This window comes from Peromyscus leucopus, chromosome 2 (genome assembly GCF_004664715.2).
Source record: "Peromyscus leucopus breed LL Stock chromosome 2, UCI_PerLeu_2.1, whole genome shotgun sequence".
Classification (NCBI taxonomy): domain Eukaryota; kingdom Metazoa; phylum Chordata; class Mammalia; order Rodentia; family Cricetidae; genus Peromyscus; species Peromyscus leucopus.
The window spans coordinates 133,581,117-133,598,059 of NC_051064.1; the positions used below are offsets into that span (position 1 = coordinate 133,581,117).

At 43.1% G+C, this 16,943-nt stretch overlaps 1 protein-coding gene across 1 annotated transcript in view; it reads right to left on the reverse strand.

Annotated features, from left to right (window-relative positions):
- The window catches only part of Stx12 (syntaxin 12), a 33,720-nt gene that overhangs the window by 722 nt on the left and 16,055 nt on the right, over positions 1-16,943 (reverse strand). The window contains exons 3-9 of the mRNA XM_028888162.2: positions 15,187-15,286; positions 10,834-10,971; positions 10,443-10,486; positions 7,637-7,742; positions 5,187-5,259; positions 3,693-3,775; positions 1-1,332 (exon numbers count right to left, since the gene is read on the reverse strand). The exon at positions 1-1,332 is cut by the window's left edge and continues 722 nt beyond it. Of these exons, the coding sequence (XP_028743995.1) occupies positions 1,240-1,332; positions 3,693-3,775; positions 5,187-5,259; positions 7,637-7,742; positions 10,443-10,486; positions 10,834-10,971; positions 15,187-15,286 (637 nt within the window). The 3' untranslated portion in view covers positions 1-1,239. The remainder of the gene's footprint in view (positions 1,333-3,692; positions 3,776-5,186; positions 5,260-7,636; positions 7,743-10,442; positions 10,487-10,833; positions 10,972-15,186; positions 15,287-16,943) is intronic.

The following is a 16,943-nucleotide window of genomic DNA, read 5'->3' on the forward strand; positions in this document are numbered from 1 at the left end:
TACGCCAACAGTAGCCAAATCCTCCAATTCAGTGAAGGACGGCTGACATTTTCGGACTCGATTCACATTTATCTGAAAGCCTAAACCAATTACACTCTCTCTACCTGTTTCTAGGCCTGTGAAAAAGGGCAGTGGACAACATTTATATTACAAGACAGCAACCTTTTATTAAAACTGTTTTTGTCTAAAACTACGCCGAGTTTGATCTCTTGTTCATAAATTAGGCTAAGTCTAACATCACTAAACCAGTATTATTTACAAAAATGAACCTTTTCTTTGCTTTATCAATAGGGTCACAGACCTAAGTTTTAAACCCCACTTCAGTCTAAACTTTAGAATCTTGCTATCAAAGCCAGGCAACCCTTATAAGGCTCAGGAACAGTCTTTGACAGCAACATTTATCATTCACCAGGAATGTAAGCCACAAGTGAACAAGATAGAATCATTCCAAACAATCCCTATTTGCTTTCCAAGATCATGCTGTGCCTAATTCTCCCTTTCTATGCAGACAGGTTGAAGAGGGACCCATCTGATTATAACAATGTTAATGAAACGAACCTCTTTAAAACAGGAGTGGGATGACTTAGTGTGCAGGGATGGAGTCTGTAAATGACACCAGGAGACAATAACATCAATTGAACTTAAACCCAGCCTTTCATACACTCCCTGGCAAAGGGCCACTCTGACAGACAGGTTCTTCTCATTTCCCCTGAAGTCACAGGTGCAGTTAGTCCCCAGTTACATATAGTGCCAAAATCTTGCAAAACAGAGAGCAGACCCCTTGGAAACTCATATCAAAATGTTAAATAAAAACTGCTGGCATATTGTACAGTTTCTCAGACTTGAATAGGCTGGCTCCTGAAGGAAATTTATCTCAGATGCTCATAAAAAGGTAAAGTTTGTGTATATACAAAAAAAAAAAACAAAAACAAAAAAAAACCAATATTATGAGACTGTAGTGTCACCTGTCAAAAAGAATATCCAAAATACAAGAGAAAGGAAAACACACATAAGTTAATTCCTTATCTGAGAAATCAATAGAGTATATGCATAAATGATAAATACTGTCTCCATGGGTCACTAATTCCAAGGACTAGTTAGTAGTTAGTTTCTAGCTAAATTATCACAGGACACTCTGGTACACGCTCTCTTCTGTGGTCAGTTTGTTCTGGCAAGACTCCATGGAGCACTTGCCCTTGGTAACAACTCATCAGGAGAAGGCTCTGAGGCAACCACAGCTCATTTAGAAGCAAACCAGATAACCACTCCCAAGACTGTAAGAATCACTGACAGGACAAGCACCAGGATACACATCTTCTTGCGAGATTTTTTCTGAGGAAAGAAATATTTAAAGACACTCATGAGGCAAGTAAAAATTCTTATACCTAAGATTCCAAGAGTGCATCATAATCTGCCTCCTTGAATTCATAATAACACTTTTATATTTCCCTGCTGGGACTGAACCCAGGTCCTAGTACACACTAGGTACTCACTCCCCCTACTGAATCACACCCCCAGCCTCTAATCAACTCTTACCATGCACAAATGTGCAAACATCTTCTTAGAAATCCCAAGTCACCAGTCCTAAGTAGTAGTGCAAGTTAAATTGTTCACAAATGCAGTCTGCAAAGGAGCTACGCCTTTGTTCTGGTTGTCATTCATTTGCTGATCCGACTTGTCTCACACTAGCTAGCTTGTTCCTGGATCCCCCTCTACCATGGCTGGAGTTACAAGGGTCGGAGGATTTGAAGGCCAGGCCTCTTGTTGGCTATCACCACTGAGTCTTCTCACTAGGCCATGTGTATTTTAAAAACTACTTTATACCTAGCACAAATAGTATATTCACTGTAAAGCATACAGGCAGTAGAAAGAACAGAAAGAAAACAATCACCCATAGATAAGACTATTAACATATTCTATTTCTTCTCTCTTGGTTTTGTTGTTTGTTTGTTTTTGAGATAGGGTCTTACTGTGTAGGCTTGCTGGCCTGGAGCTTTCTCTAAGGACCAGGCTAGCTTCATCTACAGAGATCTTCTGCCTCTGCCTCCTGATGCTTGTTAAAGGCCTGTGTTTCTTCTGCTCGCTCATCTATGCACACTCCTGGATTGTTATATGTTCTAACTGGATCATACTGTATATTTGATGTTTTTCTCATTTAACATTTAGCACCAACTCTCCTTTTCTGCTATAACCTCTTTAACATCTCTTAGTTCCCATATAACACAATACTGAATAGATGTAATTACTCCTTTACTGCTATAAATTAAAATCATCACTTTTTCAAGAAAATATTATGAAACACAACTTCCTCAAGTATCACAGGTAAAATACAGCTACCCCAGGAATACAGAACATGACTAAAATGAAGCTGATTCTAAAGAGGCATGCAACAGCAAATGAGGGAAAATTAGATTTCATTTTCAATATCTAAAACCTGGGTTACAGACTCAGAGAAAGAGCTGGGTGCAGTGGCACATGCCTTTAATCCCAGCACTCGGAAGGCTGAGGCAGGAGGATCTCTGTGAGTTCCAGGCCAGTCAGGACTACTCAATGAGACCCTATCTCCGTCCCCCCTCCCCCTGGAGCTGAGGACCAAACCGAGAGCCTTGTGCTTGCTAGGCAAGCGCTCTACCACTGAGCTAAATCCCCAACCCCAAGACCCTATCTCATAAAACAAAGCAAACAAAAAGAAGTCATAAAGCCATCAGAATCCCCGTCATGGGCACAGTTCCATAATGACTGGTCCTGTTTACACAGAGCTGTCATAGCTGACTCTAAGACATCGATGCTGAGTTAACAGTCGGCCTACGTGTCTCTGAAGCTCTACTCTCCCTGTAGCTCTTACTCTCCCAATAGCCCTGTGGTGATATATTGTGTACCTTAATAAAATGTGCCTGAAGATCAGAGAGACAAAGGAATAAGACACAGGCAACTCTCACCTCCCTAACTCCTCAGCTAATCCTGTCTCCACGAATCCTCAAACTGAATGTCTCTCTCTGTCCTCAGCCAAAAAGCTTCCTCAGCCGAAAGGCTTCAGACAAAAAGGTCTCTAGTCCTGTCTCCTCACACCTTATATACCTTTCTTTGCCCAGCCATATCACTTCCTTCTTAGTGCTGGGATTAAAGGCGTGTGTGCTTCCCAAGCAAAGGCATGAGATCTCAAGTACTGGGATCAAAGGTGTGTGCCACCACTGCCTGGCTCTGTTTCTCTCCTGGACTAAATCAATCTCATATAATCCAGGATGGCTTTGAACTCACAGAGATCCAGATGCCTCCGAAGTGCTAGGATTAAAGGTGTGTGCCACCACTGCCTGGCCTCTATGTTTAATCTAGTGACTTGTTCTGGTCTCTGATTTTCAGGCAAATTTTATTAGGGTACACAATATTATCGCCACATAGCCCAGCCGTTTAGGGTGTAAGATTAGCATCACGCTAGATTTAGGCATCAAGCTAGCTCATGAGATTAGTTTTGCACCCACACAGCTTCTGTATAAGTTATTCAAGATTTGATGGTGTTGGTGATCTGGCTGTAAAGATAAATACTAAAAATGGGACTGGGGCGGCAAATTATAACTGCCTGCCTCCAGCTTAAACCCAGGCAAAAGGCTGCAACAGCCTGCAGCATATCAACACAGCCTAGGTGTTCACTGAGTCTACAGCACAGAGAGACTTTCTTGGGTCCTGACTTTTACCTGATAGTAAGCAGCTCTTTGCAGCTGATCAGTGGCTCTTTCCACATGGACCTCTGAGCTTTCCACATTGGCTTCTATGCTATCTGTAAAAAATACAATGCACATTTCAGCACATTCAGAAATTTCAATACTGCAAACAAAACTATTTCTTGCTGTGGATTACACTCATTGTTAATAAAAAACTGATTGGTCAATAGCAGGGCAAGAAGAGATTGAGTGAGACAGCCTGATGCAGAAAGAAGGCTGGGAGGAAGAAAGGCAGAGTCAGGAAAGTCAGAAGAGATGCCAGCCAGCAGCTGAGCAAGCAGGACATGTAGAAAATGAGGTAACAAGCCATGAGCCATGTGGCAAAGCATAAATAAAAATATGAATTAATTTAAATGTGAGAGTTAGCTAGTAACAAGCCTGAGCTATCAGTTGAGCATTTATAATTAATATAAGCCTCTGAGTGATTATTTGGGACTGGGCAGTCGGGACAGGAAATGTCCATTTACAATTTCTTTCTTTTTTTTAAATGTATATGGGTGTTTTATCTGCATATATGTCTGTGTACCAGGCATGTGCATGCCTGGAGCCGGAAGAGGGTGTTGGATCCCTTAGAACTGGAATTACAGATGACTGTGAGCTTCTGTGTAGGTGCTAGGAATCAAACCTGAGTCTTCTGGAAGAGCAGCCACTGTTCTTAGCTGCTGCACCATCTCTCCAGCCCCCTAACAAATCTGATGCCAAGCCCTTAGTTTCACTATCACCCTCCATCCAGGAAATCAAAATTTATTTCTTTTCATTTAATTTTTTGAGACAGGGTCTCATGTAGCCTAAGATAGCCTCGACGTCCTCAACAACATGCCACATAGCTGGCCTTCAACTCCTGACCCTCATGCCTCCACCTGAGTGCCCAGGTTACAGGTGCCACTATCACTACCAGCTACTTTGGAGTTACAAGTTTCTAACTTGATAAGAGAACAGCTCCATTCTTCAGAAATACTGAAATATTTCATAGCAAGATATTACTAAGAATGCAATTCACTTATACAGGGTTCAAGAAAAAAAAACTTGTGTGTGGGGGTATGCATACACATACATTTACGTATGGGAGTACATCAAAAAGTAAGTGGAGCAAAATATTATTATTAGAGAAAATTCTGGGTAGGGATATAAAAGATTCTTTGTATTGTTTTTATTTTGCAGATTTTTATAAAAGAGATTATTTCCACATTAAAAAGCTTTTGAAAGTTACTAACACCACAATCCTGCAAGAGTCTGGAGCTGAAAGCTGGGGTGCTGACAGCTCTTTCTCTAACAGACTCATGGGCTACAACAAGTGAATAGGACTGGCCACAGAGGGCCCCCTTTGACCTCTATAGTTGACTCTATAAGAAAATGAATTCAGTAACTTAAAAAAAAAAAGATATTACTAAATTTTAAGTCTATAGGTAACCCATCTTATTGATCTTTGTACTCACCCCAAGGTTAGAGGTATTAATTAGTACGTACCTATCAGGTCACCTTGGTCATGGATCATCATGGCTAAATCTTTAAATATCTGATTGACATCTAAAATGTCAGCCTGAGGAAGACAAAAACCAATTAACTCACATTAAGCAACAAGTTAAAAGATTTCTTTCCTTTCCTTTCCCTAAAGATTAACATATCATGTGTTTTATAGCTTTTTCCATGAACAGAAAACTATCTATTGCTGCTTTCCTAATACTGTAGTACAGATGGCATGAAATCCACCCATCAAGCAATATTAATTGCACATGTCACCTGAGAACAAGTAAGATCATTCAAGCCTAAACTGGAGTGCTGGAGTGGACATAATCTCCGTGTGACAGCTCTACATGGAGCACACCAATGTCAGTGACCACTAGGACTTTGGACTAGAGAATTCAAATGGCTTTTATAGGACTGTGCTGCCTGGGGAACATATGGAAGACAAACAACCAGGGGCTGGTCTATGTGAGGAACTACTAGATTCTACTGTCACTTGGATGATGCCTATAAACAGCTTTCAACTGACTGACAAAGATCTTAGATGGTGGAAAAGAGGTGGTAGGTGAAAGGACAACATCATTTGGAAGCCTGCTGTTCTGACTGTAAAAGTTTTATGACAAGTCAGCTTGGTGGTCTAAACTGTGCACTTTTCCTGGCAGTGATGAAAATAAGATTCTCCATGTTCAAGTTTTTGCTTACTCATAGGTAATAAGTCATAGCCTGCCACATGTCAGGTAGAAAAGCAACGTGTTAGCCTGTTAAAGGTATGCCATATGGTGTGGTCCTTTGAATGACTATTGTCCCAGTTGGTGGACTATTTTGGAAGGATTAGGAGGTGTGGCCTTGTTAGAGGAGGTGTTTCACTGGCGGTGGGCTTTGAAGTTCCAAAAGCCCATGCCAGGTCCAGTGTTGCTCGCTCTCTTTGCCTCCAACCTGTACATCAGATGTAAGCTCTCAGCTACTGCTGCAATGCCATGCCTCCCCACCCATTGTCATGCTCCCCATCATGAGGTCATGGACCCACATTTGACACTGTAAGCAAGCTCCCAATTAAAGTGCTCCTTTTAGGGCACTTATTGCTCTTACAGAGGACCCAGGTTCAGTTCCCAGCACACACATGGCAGCTAACAACCACCCAGAACTCTAATCCCAGGGGATCTGATTTACCCCTTCTTCTAATCCCTAAGAGTACTCATAAACATAAAAATAAAAAATAAATTTAAAAAAATTTAAAAGTTTAAATCACACCTTATAATCCTTCCTAAACATTCCTCTAACGGGACAATACACATTCAAACCACACCATATGAGTATACCTTTAACAGCATTTTAAAGAAATGTCTTTATGACAGGCGGCAGTGGTGCACACTTTCAATCCCAGCACTCGGGAGGCAGAGCCAGGTGGATCTCTGTGAGTTTGAAGCCAGCCTGGTCTACAGAGCAAGATCTAGGACAGGCACCAAAACTACACAGAGAAACCCTGTCTTGAAAAAAAAAAACAAAAAAAATGTTCTTATATGTTGCCTTGATCATAATGGAACTCAAGGAGCCGAAAACAGTCTATAGAACTCTCCCTCAACCCCACATCAAAAACGGTTCCGACTGTCTCCCTGAAGCAACAAGAGTTATACATGGAACTGGACTTCTGGACTTTATCCTCTTCATTTGCTTACTAACTTTTTCATGTGCACTGGTGTTTTGCCTGCCTGCATGTTTGTATGAGGGTGTTGGGTATCCTGGAACTGGACTTACAGACAGTTGTGAGCTGCAATGTGGGTACTGGGAACTGGACCCAGGTCCTCTTGGAAGACCAACCAATGATCTTAACCACTGAACCATCTCTCCAGCCCTGGGAATTGGACTTTATTTTTTTATTTTTATTTATTTTTGTTTTGTTTTGTTTTGTTTTTCGAGACAGGGTTTCTCTGTGTAGCTTTGCGCCTTTCCTGGATCTTGCTCTGTAGACCAGGCTGGCCTCAAACTCACAAAGATCTGCCTGCCTCTGCCTCCCAAGTGCTGGGATTAAAGGCGTGTGCCACCACCGCCCAGTGTGGACTTTATAATGTACACAAACAGAGCAAGAGCTTTGGCTTGCCTTCCTGTTGGGCTATTCAGACTATGGAAAGGAGCTTTCCACAGAACTTTGTTTAACCTGAAGACTGCTACTGAGCTGGGGAAGTTCTAGGAAGCAACACAGTATCATCTGCCTTGCTGGTTTCCATGTCTGTATCTCTCCCAGAGACCATGTGCTAAGTGGAGTTTGAGGAAGAATCCGGGTGCTCCTGAGTGCCCAGGCCAGCAGCATAGTTCAATGGTGCCATGAACTAAACTGACAGATTATATCAAATACACAAAGACTCAATCCAGTCCTTTTCATAGTAATCCAGCAAAAAAGTCTCCAAATACCTGTAGACACCCAAGCCAAACAAAAGCCACAGCCTGCCTCTTACCTCCAGCTGCCGAATCGCCGTTTCCCTCTCTTTAATAAGTTCCAGGTCTTGCTCAGTGATGGCTGCCTCCTCCTCCTGGCTCTGCATCTGGTTCCACTCCTCATGGCTACAGGGAGACAAGCACTCCAGTTGATTCCTTCTCTCTAAGGTATGAGGAGACATAACTACATCTCTGCTGTAGCAGGACCTAGACAGACATTACCCAGGACCCAACTCTTGTGCTAGCAATACAAAATCCCTGAGGGCCATATCTCCTCTCCAGAGACAAGGACATAATATCAAGAAAAATCACATTTCAGCCATAGGCAAAACTGAGATGAGGCAGAATTAGAGAGGACAGGCCTCCTTGTCTTTTCCACTTCGAGGTATTTTTTTGCAGTCTTGCTAGGACTTGCTAGACAGGGAAGTATTCAGAGGTTTAAACTCAATGAAGTGTACTGACCCAGTTCTCCAGGGCATTCTCCACGTACAAGCTGTGTACAGGCTCAGTAAATGAATGGAGGAAAGCAGACTTGGCCACCAAGCAAGATTTCACCAACTCATCTGTGAGAACCATATCTGGTTCCTAGGAACTTCCTTGAGACTTGGATAAACCCCACTTAGCAGAAAACCAAACTAAAAAATAATAAAATGTTTTTGTTTCAGGCACTTGACTTTTTTTCTCTGCACTGGAACTCAGTAAGACAGAAATTTATTATTTATTAAATTTTTAAAAAAATGGAAAATTCAATATTATGTAGTTTCTGACTCTGAAAAAAAAACATTATGGGGGAGCTGTAGAGACTAAGAGCACTGGCTGCTCTCCCAGAGGACCTGAGTTTAATTCCCAGAAACCACATGGTGGCTCACAACCATCTGTAATGGTATCTGGTTCCCTCTTCTGGCCTGCAGGCATACATGCAGGCAGAACATTGTAAACATAATAAATAAATAAATATTCTTTAAAAAAAATTGTGGGCTGGAGAGATAGCTCAGCTGCTAAGAGCACTGGCTACTCTTCCAGAGGACACAGGATCAATTCCCAGCACCCATATGGCAGCTCACACCTGTCTGTAACCATAACAACAGTTCCAAGAGATCTAATACTCTCACGTAGACATACATACAGACAAAACACCAAGGTACATCAAATTAAAATAAACTTTAAAAAATCATTACATGTATATAGTCTGGGTTTGGTGGTGTATGCCTTTAATCCCAGCACTTAGATGGTAGAGGCAGTTGGATCTCTGTGAGTTGAAAGCCAGCCTGATCTGCAAAACAAACTTTAGGCCAGCCAGGGCTACATAGTAACCTCTCTCCAAAAATAAAGGGGAAATTAGCATAGACTCACTATGTAGACCGTAGTCTTGAACTCGGAGCTCCACCTGTCTCTGCCTCTCTAGAGGCCTATGCCACCATGCCCAGTACATTTATTTTAATTGTGCGTGTGCATGCACAAGTGAGTGGAGGTCAGAGGACAACCTATAGCAGCCATTCTTCCCTTCTACCCGGTGGTGTCCAGGACGCCAGCCTTGGCAGCTCAGCGTTTACCCACTGAGCCATCTTTCTAGCCCTTATGCATTTTCTCAACAATATTTATAATCATATTTCACCTAAGTAATATTTAAAGCATCTCCTTCAGGCTTTTGAGGTGTGCACCATGTAGTGGGAGAGATGAATACGTATCTATGATAAGCCACTTAAGTTCCAAATTAATGGATATGATCTACATAGTGAGTTCCTATGTAATTCTTTTCCCCATTTTTGGAGACAGGTCAGTATATATGAAGAAAGCTTACTTCAGGTACCATGCCCAAGGAGGCCAGAGGAGGGTAACAGTTCTCCTCGAGCTGAAGGTGCAGAGAGTTGTGAGCCACCATGTGGGTGCTAGGAATTGAACTCCAGTGCTCTGGAAGAACAGCCAGTACTCTTAACTGCTGAGCCATCTCTCCAGCACCAATATCCAGCTGTCTTTTATTTTACTTTCTATGTTCTTATTTTATTTAATGACTTTTTTGTCTGCATGTATGTATATGTACCATGTGTGTACCTGGTACCTGGTAGCTAGAAGATAACATTGGATCTCCTAGAACTGGACTACAGACAGTTGTGAGCCACGATGAGTATTGGGAACTAAACCCTGGTCCTCTGCAAAAGCAGCCAGTGTTCTTAACCACTGAGTCATCTCTCCAATTCTATTTCTTTATTCATTTACTTACTTGAGCTATGTAGTGTAGGCTATTCTCCAACTCTCTTAATTCTCCTGCTTCATCCCCAAAGTGCTAGGGTTATAGGTATGCATTACCATGCTTGGCTCAACTCCATGATCTTATTTATTTATTGTTTTTTGTTGTTGTTTCTGTTTGTTTGGTAAAGACAGGGTCTCACTATGTAGCTTGGCTGTCCTGGAACTCACTATGTAGATCAGGATGGCCTCAAACTCACAGATCCACCTGCCTCTGCTTCGCAAGTGCTGGGATTAAAGTGTATGCGCCACTACACCCAGCCCCAATTCTTTTTGTAAAAGTAAAAATAGTCACAATGAGACTGGAGAGATGGTTCACCTGTCAAGAGCCCTGGTTGCTCTTGTTGAGGACAGGTTTGATTCCCAACACCTACATAGTAGCTCACAACCATCTGAAACTCCAGTTCCAAGGGATTCAAAGCACTCTTCTGGCCTCTGTGGGCACCAGGCATTCATGCGGTGCACAGAATTCCATGCAAGCGAAACTCCCATAAACATAAAAAAGAGTGATACTAATAATAGACACAAAGATGTGGATTTGCAGTAGCTATCCAGCAGGTTGGATGAGTGATTCTTTACCTGTCAAATGAGACGAGCTGCTCTTCTCTTTGCCTGTCTTCTGCCTAGAAAGCAGATGGCATTATCACTGCTGTTATCCAAAACACATGCCAGAGACACACAAAACAAGAGTTGCTTTAGCTATAGGACCAAGGAGTCTACAGGACGTCCATTCTAACAGCATCTGTAAGATGACACAGGCCTCTGGCAATCTGTCTTGAGTAGGAAACAAGTAGGAACTGGATGAAAGCAAATCTGCCTCAGTACAGACCCAAGAACATAAAGCACTCTGCACAGGATGAGGCTGGTGACTGTAACTTGGTGCAGAGTGAACAGGCCAGTGGTGGGAAGGGAAAATGCCTGGGGCAGACTCTCTGGGCTTGTAAAGGCCTTCTCGTGGGAATGAACTTACAGAAAGACGAGATCCAGCTCTTGCTCTGGCGATACTTTCTTTTTCCTTCTCAGACACCTTTCTCTGCACAGCCTGGAAATTGTTCAAGGCCGACGAGAAGTCGTTCATGAGGCGCTCCTTCTGGAGCCTCTGCTGGCGCTGAAGAAATCAAGCAAGAACTTGAAATTTCAAACAAACTCGGAATCATTTGGTTTTAATACCTGTTAAAAGCACAATTATATACCTAAGAGATTTCAAAGTATAAAAATTATTACAACATAGGCTCTTCCTCAGTTAGGAAGTTTGTTCCTTCCTAAAGCGAACCCAGTTAACTCAATGGCCCAGGTCAAGGCACACTGAGGAACCTGAGGACACATTCATCCCGAAACTCAAAAGGAATTGCAATTTGGGATACTTGTTCCGTGGAGATTCTAAATGCATAGTAAAGGCCTTTGAGCTCAGACTGGATCTAAAGGGATTATTTTTTGTGAAAACATTGAAGTTTATATTTCAAGAACTTAAAAACCATTTTATTACATACAGGCTACCTTCACTAAGCTGACCACTCATATCTCTCAAAAGCACAAACTGAGAGAACCTGTGCTGGGCTAGACATTGATGGGAGGAGCATCCCAGTCAACAGTGCTCTCCACTTGTCCACAGGATACAGAGAACTGTGACAGAGATACAGCCCTAGGATTAGAGGTATGCACCAGCATGCCTGACTTAAACACTGTATTTTTAAAATAGCTTATTTTCCCACATCATAAAGGTAGAAAATACCAACACTTAAAAAAAGGGAGTAGTTTGGCTGGATCCAAAGGTAACTAAATAAGAGAAGCTAAACCTGGAAAAGCAAGGAAGGGCTAACAGGCAGTTCTAAATGACAAACTAGTGCATTCAGTGGTCACCGCTAAGGAACGGAACAGTGCAATGATCAGGGAACACAACCTGACAAGTACAACCTGCTAACTAGAGAACTCAGCCGGGACGGCACAACAGCTGGAATTGAGGAGGGAGAACAGTTACTGCAGCAATCTAGGTTTAATGGGTAGGAGGACATGATGGCAGTAATTGGATCACAAAAAGGAGTTTAAGAAACATTGTAACTTAGTAACTAGGGATGGTGGAAGAGGGTGAAATCAAGAATGACTCAGATTCAAACCTAAGAAAGTGATGGTAATCTTGGGAGCAAGTTTAGGTGAGGCATTTTTTTCTTCTTTCTGGGATTTTAATCTTTGCATTAAAAACATTATAACAGGCTGGCACAGTGGCACACACCTTTAATCCCAGCAGAGGGAGGTGAACCTCTGTGAGTGCAAGGCCAGCCTGGTCTACAAAGTCAGTTCTAGGCCAGCCAGAGTTACACAGTGAGACTTTGTCTCAAACAAACAAACAAGGGCCCCACCCCACCCTCCAAAATTTTGTGGGCTGTAATCCCAGCACTCAGGAGGCAAAGGCAGAAGGGAAGGGATATGACCTCCAACCTTGCCATCTAAAATTACTGACGCTGGGCATGATGGTACATACCTTTGATCCCAGCACTCAGGAGGAAGAGGCAAGAGGATCTCTGTGAGTTCAAGGTCAGTCTAGTCTATATAGTGAGTTCCAGGACTATACAGAAAGACCAATAAACAAACAAACAAACAAATAAATAAGTAATGCTCACTGGCTCAAACCCAGGGTCTTATACATACCAAGCAATCACCCTACCACTGAGTTATCCTCAGTCTCAAAATGCTGGGGACTTTTTTGTTTTTGTTTTTGTTTCCTTTTTGGTTTTTCGAGACAGGATTTCTCTGTGTAGTTTTGGTGCCTGTTCTGGATCTCAATCTGTAGACCAGGCTGGCCTTGAATTCACAGAGATCTGCCTGACTCTGCCTCCCAAATGCTGGGATTAAAGACATTCACCACCACCGCCGGGCCCAAATGCTATTTTTAAAATATATCATAAACATCTTCTGCTTTACTACACACCTGGCTCTTTTGTTTCTCTTGATCTTCTTGCTTGCCCTGTCTCCTCTGAAACTTGACTCCAAAGCAGATACATTTTCCCCCATCAGAATTTTTTCCCTTAGGGATTAAATCCAAAGGCACATTTTTCTTTTCCTGTGCTGGAGATGGAACCAAAGACCTTGCACATGCCAGCTAAGTGCTCTACCACTGAGCTTTATGTACCCAGCCCTTATGTGTAAATTATTTCTATGATGATAGGTATAATCGATCAACTTATCTCATAGGTTTTAATGAGGAATTCAGAAGATCATTATTACTATACTTTATAGGGAGGTAGTATATTCAAGAGATGCCAAGGGCTGGAGACACAGTTCAGTCGTAGATCAGATATCTAGTATATGCAAGGCTCTGGATTCCATTCCCAGCACCACAGAACAGAACAGGTGCTGTCAACAGCAGCTAGCAGCACACTCAGATACCTGGAGGCTTTGGAGCTAAATCTGGGGAAATATTTGGGCACCATCATTATAAAGGCAGCACTGAGGTCTGTAAGTGAGGCTCCTGAGGAAGAAAGGATGGAGTGAGGAAATCAGAGGATCAACAGCAGAACTTTGGGGTGTGCCAACTTCGAGGAAGAAACAGTGAAGAAAGCTGAAGCTCATCCTGGGCACCATCAGAGCTGGGGCACAGAACTAAAGAGCACCATAGAAAAGCAAGTTTCAGAAGAGACAGGGCAAGCGAGAGGGTCAGAAGAAACAAAAAGCCGGGTGCTGGAAGCCAGCAACGGGAGGCAGAGGTGGAAGGACTGCCGCAAATTCTAGAGCCAACTGGGCTGCCTGGTGAAACGCTATCTTGAAAGAAGGGGGCTCAAAAAAGACCACAGGAGCTGGCAACTGGTATTCTCTGCTAACAGAAGGTAGGCATGGGAAACGAGAAGCAGGGCGTATGGATTAACTAACGTACAGGGCACTGGTGAAAAGATGAGTGATGGGCTGAGCCAGATTAGATCCAAAACGGCAACAACGGGAAGTCAGCACAGCAGGAGGGAGTGGAATTGTATTTCACTGAGGAGAGCACGTTCACAGCACTATTTTGTGTTCTTAATGATCCAGGCTAATGGACGGAAGGGCAGCATTTATAATTCAAAAATATACTTGTCTCTGGCTTTGGAACACATTAGCTGAATTTTTTGGTAGCAGACCGAACTTTCTATTTATATTTTGCTTGGGCTACTACTTAATTCTTAAGCATTATAATACTCTGCCTGCAGCATGCCTTTAGACTCCTTTCTCATTACTATGAAACTATCAGCATCGGCAAATGTGTCCTCCTCCAGTGCACAGCTGGGAGAAGGAGAGGGACAATGTGGAGGCGAGCTGGAGAAGCGGAACGAAGGGAGACAGGCCCGTCACTGAAGTATCGGCATCAGTAAACACCGAAGTAGTCACACAGAGATGACCTGAGACACTCACTAAGAGAGCTTTTTGTCAGTGATGCTGGGGATCAAACCCAAGGCTGTATACAGGCACTGTATGCAAGCACTACAGAACATCTCCAGCCAGAGAAGAGAATTCTTCCCCAAGCATTCCTTTGTCCTAAGACCTATGGGTGACCTTTGGTAAGATTCAGAAATGACTGCAAAGCATGAAAGATGTTTAATCGAAATTTATAGACAAAAAACAAGCTAAGGACCTAGCCTGCAAACACAGCTGATACCAAACCCCAGAGAGACACAAACACTGAGATTCCTCTTTAGCTAAATACACTGTAATATGTCACACACTCAGTACATGCTGAATGCCAGGCACTTTGCTACACCTGGCATATACATTATTGCCACAACAGTCATGCTGCCTCTCTGTACAGGCAGCATGGTTACCCTTAGTGGTCATCGTTACACAACCTATAATTACTTGGGAAGAGTCTCAGTGAGGGACTGTTTACACTGGGTTGGCCTGTCAGCATGCCTATGGGAGATTGCCTTAATTAAATTGATTAGTACAGGAGGATCCAACCCACTGTTGGCAGCACCATTCCCTAGGCAGGAATCATGAGCTGTGTAGAGTGGAGGAATGGAGCTGAGCACAGCAGGAGGAGAACAGGCATGCATGCATTCATTTCTTCAAGTTCCTGCTACCTTGATTCTCCCATGAAATAGACTGTAACCTGGAATTGTGAACTAAAAAAAAAACAAAAAAAACAAAACAAAACAAAAAAAAACCCACAAAAAACTTCTCCTCTAGGTTGCTTTGTTGTAGCATTTTATCACAGCAACAGAAATGAAACTATGGCATGTGGCAAGGAAATCATGGTTCAGAGAAATCTATCGAGACCAGAGCCCTCCTAGCTTATGTTCTACATACTACTACTCTAGCAGAACAAGTCTTTTTCTTAATAAACAAAACAGAAAACACCAACCTGCTCTGATGCAGACAAGGGTAGGGGCAAGGACCCTAATTCCTTCAGCAACTCATTTGTTTCCTTGGCCAGCTGATTTGTGGAGTGCTGTAACTGTTGCCTAAGAGAGAAGAGACAGGTGTCAGGATGCTGCGGCATAGGGAGAGCCCAGCTTTATGCTCAGGGACTCCCAGTGCAAGGAATGGAGGGCCATTCACACAGGCGCTTCAATGTCTGTGCTCGTGGACCCACGTCAAGGCCTTGCTGCAGCAAGGTCCCCTGAGCAGGCAGACACTCACTCAGTGATACCCGCTGAAGGAGGCACAGACCAGGAAGTTCAATGGTTTGGGAAGAAAAGCATTCTGACAGAAACGTAAGAGTAATTACTACCTACACCCAAACCTAATGGCCTTAATACACTGCACTCACTTAAAATTCTCACTGATTTCCCAGGTGCTCAGTAGCTGGTCAGTGCATGGTCAGTACCTAGCACAGTCCACTGACTAGGGTGGTTAGATGAAACCTCCTACATACCTAGGAAAAAACTCCGAAGATCATTCCTAAGTTCTTGCTTAAAAGCTGATTCTTTTGCGGACTTACCCTTTGCTTCCCTCCCCTGCTCGTTATGCCCGACTTTCTAGCTTTTCCCTCCAAAATAAAGCCCTATACCGTTTAGAGCACTTACCTCTTATGCAAGATACTGGGTTCAATCTCTAGCACCATAAAAGTAACCACTAAAAATATAGCTATAAAGGAGCTGGGTGCTGGGCACAGTGGACTTCACCACTAGTCCTAACTCCTCTGAGGCTGGAATAGGAGGAGCATTTAAGGCCAGCAGTTTGAGGCCAGCCTCTACAACATAGTGGGATGGATGGATAGAAGGAAGGAAGGAAAACGAAATCCAAGAGGGAAGAACATGAAATATGAAAGTGATACTATGGAAATAAACAGACAGACAGATAGATAAAAGGTTCTTCCCATCATGGTTTCCTCTACTCCCTGGCCATTTCTACAAAGGTTTTAAGGGGTGACAGAGAAGTCACATGCTATGGTCTGAATTCATGTTGAAATCCTAGCTCCCAAGTGATGTTAGTAGGAGGAAGGACTAGAAAATGACTAGCCTGTGTGGGCCTTTCATGAGTGCATTAATGCCCGACGAGGCACCAGAGAACTAGCTCTTCTTGTGAGGACACAGTAAGAAAGCATCAACTGCCTAGCTCGGGGTCTACTCATTTTTTATTTTTTATTTTTTATTTTTTTTGGTTTTTCGAGACAGGGTTTCTCTGTGTAGCTTTGCGCCTTTTCCTGGAACTCACTTGGTAGCCCAGGCTGGCCTCGAACTCACAGAGATCCGCCTGGCTCTGCTTCCCGAGTGCTGGGATTAAAGGCGTGCGCCACCACCGCCCGGCAGGGTCTACTCATTTAATCCCAGCACTCAAATGGCAGAGGCAGGTGGATCTCCAGGAGTTCCAGGCTAGCCTGGTCCACACAGTAAGTTCCAGGGCAGCCACGGCCATATAGTGACACCATTTCAAAAGGAAAACAAAAACCAAATGTTATCTATGAAAAAGAGGGTCCTCATTAGACACCGTATCTGCCAGAAACTTGATCTTCAACCCCTCAGCCGTGAGAACTATGAGAAATAAATTCTGATTGCTTATGAACTACCTAGCCTATTATCTACTGCTGCAGCAGCCTTAATGGCTACGACAGCACATTTTTTTTTTTCACTGCGAGCAGGCGTCTAGGATTAGAAAGTAAGAGAGACAGCAAGAGGG